We start from the raw sequence: 5,220 nt of genomic DNA on the forward strand, positions 1-5,220 counted from the left end.
ATTAGATTGTGAGGAATCTTCTCCACAGCCCTCAGCTGACGTGACAGATTTTGTCTCACATTTGGTCTCAAATAGACGTTTTTTGGCCTTCTTCTGACTGATACCTTTGTAGAATAACTTCAATATTTGAACTTGATTTCCGGTTAATTAAATTTACTGTAATTGGTGGTAGATGAAAACTGAATGTTGAAACTGGACCCAAAGATGAGTAAGACAGACAATATAGTTTTATGGGATGTACAATTATAGGTTACTGGTGCTATGTTGTTTTTCAGTTGAGTTGTAAAGGTCCACATGTCGGATTAAAAGAGGAAAATATTTTCAAAAGATTTGTTATGATCTCGTTTATTTACATCACATAAATCTGCCATTGTGACAGGGGTGTGAACAGTTTTAAGGCCATATTGGCTTAAAACATATTGTATATACACACAAATAAATACATAAAAACTTCACAGTCTGTTTATATTTCATATTAAAGCATTAACTTTCTGCTTTTCTGTTTTATATGAAGTCAGTTTGCATTCCTCTGTCCCCATCTGTACAGGCTTTCTCCTGCACAGAAGGAGTTGATTTTTTACTCCATTACTGACAAGAACATACAGCACTGGATCCACCAAGCAGTTCAGACTGGAAAGTGCCAGCATGCATGAAAAAGGGAAGTGCACTTTTCTTTCAAATTTGCAGTAATCTCCACTCGCTGTGTGGTCACTGTTGTTGAAGTAGACAAGTGAGCGTATAAAGAGGATGATGTGATAAGGCGCAAAACAAAATGAGAAGATACCGATTACCCCAAAGGATAGCATACGAACTTTTCTCTTAACCTGGGCGTTCAGGCCATGACTTTTTCCCACAGTGGCCAGCACCCTCCAGTAGCTCACTGCCAACACAAGCAGTGGGAGCATGAAGCCGATTCCCACTCTGACCATATTAAAAACGGCCATAGAGTTCTCCATCGGGTAAGTCTCATAACAACGGTCATTGTCGTTATTGTCATCATGGGTATCTGTTAAGTTGTCATTCCACAGAATGACTATGTGAAAAGTTATAACTACAACATACACTGTGGAACACAGGATCCATGCGTAGCTGGATGTCCGATAGCGCCTAAAGTGGAGAGGATAAGAGACCACCAGGCAGCGGTCCACAGAGATACAACACAGCAGAAAGATGCTGATATACATGTTGGTGTAGTAAAAAAATCCTGCTACACTGCAGGAGGTCACACCTAGTCCCCACTTGTGGTCCATGCGATAATAATTTATCCAAAGGGGCATGGTGAAGATGAAAAGCAAGTCAGATACAGACAGGCTTAGCAGGAAGATGCCTAAAACGTTCTGCTGCTTCACTTGCAGCCATATTGGATACAAAGTCAGCACATTAAAAGTCAAGCCCAGGACAAAAGCAAGGATGTAAACAGCCATCAGGAAGTCGCTGATGGGACTGTTGCCGATTGTAACACATGTTTCATTTGTGGTTGTCGTTGGTGTCGTGGCGTTCATTGTGTCTTGGGTGTTCAGCTGCTGTCTGGATGAGAAGGTCACCTGCAAGACAAAACAAGATAGTTTCTTTTTACAAATCTGTGTTTTAGTGTTGATTGTGTGTCTTTGTGTCTTTTATTTGGTTTGCTGCATGACTTCAACTTCTGTGAAACTCAACAAAATTCAGAGCGAATCTTGACACTCAGTGATCTCAAGAGAGAAAATAATTCCCTTCACCTTATGTTGCAGAATGTGAAAAAGTAAATGGGAATATTGCTGAGCATTCAAGAGACCTCCACTCTGATATACTGAATTGCATCCAATGTAATGCTAATACAGCCCTGGAAAAGATTGGGAGAAAATTGCAAAATCTTTTCTAAAATCCACAAATATATGCATGCATTAGAGCAATCCCAGAGTTGGCTGAATTCCAGTGCAAACACACATCATTCTAAGCAATGACCTTAAGTGATCTCCTAAGACCCCATGTGATATTAAAGTGGGACATCAAAAGTAAAACCAAAAGCGTTTGCATATCTGCTTTTTCTCACATAATAAACTATTGACCTTTGCTCCGTTCTACGCAGCACAGCAGGGCAGTCTGATCAGGTTGTGTTCAGCATTCACTCCTGTTAGAAAACCCTGTAGTCAGATTCAATTACTTATTTGAATGTATTCTCACAGAGACAGGCTAAAGGTTTAAGTCGTTGTTCAGCTTTAATTTGAAGTGACGGCAAACTGCCAAAGACAGATTCGGGTGTAGACTAGTGAGAAGATTTAGTATTGTGAACCTGACCCATCATGTTAGCTAATCGTTTGATTGTCTCCCTGATTTACTATGAAAATGCATCATCAATGCTGATCTCACAAACACACACCTCTCTGTAATAATATTACTGTGTTGATGATGATGTTGAATTTTTTGGTCATATCCTGTCAAATGGTCATTTAATAGTTTGAAAAGCTTTTTAACAGAAAACCAAAACTAAGTAGGGATTTCATTTCTGTAGATGTAAAAAATAAAAGTCCGTCAGGAACCATTTTAAACAGAGGTTTTACGCTTCTCGTTTTCTTGTGCGATCGGTAATGTTTTTATTTCCCTTTCTATATTTATCTCCCCCACCTGGCTCTTGGAGCATGTAATGGAATTAACATCCCCGTAATCCAATAATGGAGAAGCCATGCTGCATCAGATATTCTTTAGTGGGTCATAATGTGGGGCTACATATGTGGTCCATTTAAAAAGATTTAGCGAATCCTTCATAACATTTTCCGAGTGAAATAGTGGATGCCTTGGCAAAATGCATTACAGCTGCAAAGGGGGAGACACGGTGGCGTTGCCCCTGTTTGAATCTCGGCTAGGTGCTTTCTGCATGAACTATTTTTGTCTCCCCATGCATGTGTGGGTTCTCTTCCTCCCACAGTCCAACAACATGACTCGTAGGTAAATCGGTCCCTGTAAATAATATCTGTGTAGCCCCCTGATGGACCAGCGAACTGTCCAGAGTGTACCCTGACTCTCTCTCAATGACTCTTGAAGTCAGGAACCAGACAACTTGTAACTCTGCCCAGAATAAGTGGGTATAGAAATTAAATTAACTCAATTTCATAAGTCACTACATTATTTTCTAAATACTATAACACACTAAGTAGAATAAAATACGGCCCCAATCTGTTACAAGCCTGCCAGATTAATATCTGTGAGAGATAGGCACCAGAACCCCACAACCCTGCCATGACAAGCAGGCGTAGATAATGGATGGAACATTTCAAAACATTTCCAACTGATAAGATCACTTCTGCAAAAGCTTACTCCAGCTGTATGTTGTCATCAGACTGGATATTATGACTAACCGCACAACGGTTTTCCCCCTAAAACATGTGTTTCTCGTAAGCGACACAGTGATTTGTTTTAGGGTTCCTTTTTTGGGGTTTGGGGGGGGGGGGGCTATGTGGTCAAATTACAGCAGAAGCAGAAATGGAAAAGATTTCCATGTGAGCAAGTGTTGGAAATTCCTTAGTTCTATATTATTTTTGTGTTTCTTAGAAACAAAACTTGTACACAGATAGATAATACTAATGAAAACAACATTATCCTACTACAAATAATAAAATAATAATAATAATAATAATAATAATAATAATAATAATAATAATAATAATACAGAGGGGAAAAAAAAAATAGGACCTATTAGTGCAGGGGTTCCCAAAGTGAGGGTCAGGAACTCCCGGGGGGTTGCAACACACTATGTGGGGGGGCTACAATGTCAGATATATACTTGTTTTAATATAGCAAAATTATGCCCTTAATCACAGAAAAAAATGTTTATTATGTATGACTTTTTAACATCAGAAAAATATGAAATGAATATAAAACTTTCTGATTTTTTGTGGAAATGTGCTTCTCTGTGGCCAATAATTAATTTTCTTTAACCTACAATTATCTTAATATATATCTTAATTATTTGGAAATTACAAGAATAGAGTCATAATATTAATTGTACAAGAAAACAACAATCTTTTGAAGGAAAAGATTGTTTTCTTTTTCTCTTGGAGTTTTGTTCTCTTCGGAAAAAAAATCTGCCTTTTCTCTAAATGTTTGAGCTCATGTTTGTAGTGTAGATGAGGAGTTTTTTTTTTTTTTTTTTTAAAGAACATATGTTTAATTTAGACCTTTGTAGTCAGTCTGTGCAAAACAAAACCCAACGTTTTAAAGTCATAATCCAGAGCTTCATCTTGTCAAACAAGTTGAAGCTTCGTTTCTTCCCCGCAGGGAAATTCTGAATGTTAAACTGGAAAGTCAAACATTACCATGCAGCTGTTGCTTGAAAACTGTTCTGTCATGATGATACAATGAACTCTGTTTAAATAAAACACCCGTCAGATCAAACTAAACAAAATTTAAAATAGGAAGATTACCACACTTTTTAACCCTGTTCACAGCTGCTTCTAAGGTATTTCCAGGATTTTTCTTTTTTCTTCCTAGATATTTCACATTTATAACTTTAGTCATTTATGAACCTCACCTGCTGTTTTTGTTCAAGGATGTGTTGTTTGATGAAGAGCTGTATACCATCCAAAGTGTAGACACATTCCACAGACGCTTCAGCTTCAGTTCCTGCAAGTCAGAAAATGTTCTTCAGAGGGGGAAAAAAAAATCCCTCATTTAAAATCCAGCCATTACAGTCTCACATTGTCCTCCGAAGTGGGTGACAAAATGATTAGCTAGTAAAGTAGTTACCAGGGAGTGCGAGAGCTTCTCTTGTTGTGCACTGCCTGTTGATTTTGTCCTATTTGCGACTTCCCGGCAGCAGTCGCAGCTTACATTTCAGCGTTGAGTAGGCAGAGTGGAAGAAATGAACTACAAAACAGGGCGGGGAACTGTACAGACGAAGGACGTGACTTTAGGTTTGCACATGTGCATGCCAGGAAATAGAAAGCAGAGTTAACCCTTGATGGCAATAAAGGAGATATGAAGCAACTCCTACTGAGTGAGAATGAGAAACTCGATTGTTACAAACTGTTTTCCTGGGCAGCAAGTAATTCTTCATTTTATGGCATGCTATGAAGAGCCTCTCATTCATCTCCTATTTTTCATAAATCAGTTTCAGTACCTTTGACCAGTTCCAAAGGTTAAGAGGTGAAATAATCTACATGTCAGGAGTTGTGCACAAGCTTGCGCAGCGCCTGTGTTTGCCAGATATGAGAGGCGCCTTGTACCAGTGTGTTTTTTCAAAGG

General features: G+C 38.6%; 1 protein-coding gene across 3 annotated transcripts; it reads right to left on the reverse strand.

Moving 5' to 3' along the window:
* Positions 1-318: 318 nt before the first annotated feature.
* Positions 319-4,909, reverse strand: gpr184 (G protein-coupled receptor 184). 3 transcript variants are annotated; one of them, XM_012877446.3, is made up of 3 exons: positions 4,723-4,909; positions 4,508-4,599; positions 319-1,544 (listed from the first exon to the last, which is right to left on the reverse strand). In XM_012877446.3, exon 3 carries the CDS (start codon positions 1,500-1,502, stop codon positions 471-473), a length of 1,032 nt encoding a protein of 343 aa, XP_012732900.2. In that variant the 5' UTR covers positions 1,503-1,544; positions 4,508-4,599; positions 4,723-4,909; the 3' UTR covers positions 319-470. The 3 variants fall into 3 exon arrangements, with proteins under 3 accessions (XP_012732900.2, XP_012732898.2, XP_012732897.2); XM_012877444.3 differs by having other exon boundaries at positions 4,508-4,618; XM_012877443.3 differs by having other exon boundaries at positions 4,508-4,909.
* Between the last annotated feature and the right edge of the window lie 311 nt (positions 4,910-5,220).

This window comes from Fundulus heteroclitus, chromosome 18 (assembly GCF_011125445.2).
Source record: "Fundulus heteroclitus isolate FHET01 chromosome 18, MU-UCD_Fhet_4.1, whole genome shotgun sequence".
Taxonomy (NCBI): domain Eukaryota; kingdom Metazoa; phylum Chordata; class Actinopteri; order Cyprinodontiformes; family Fundulidae; genus Fundulus; species Fundulus heteroclitus.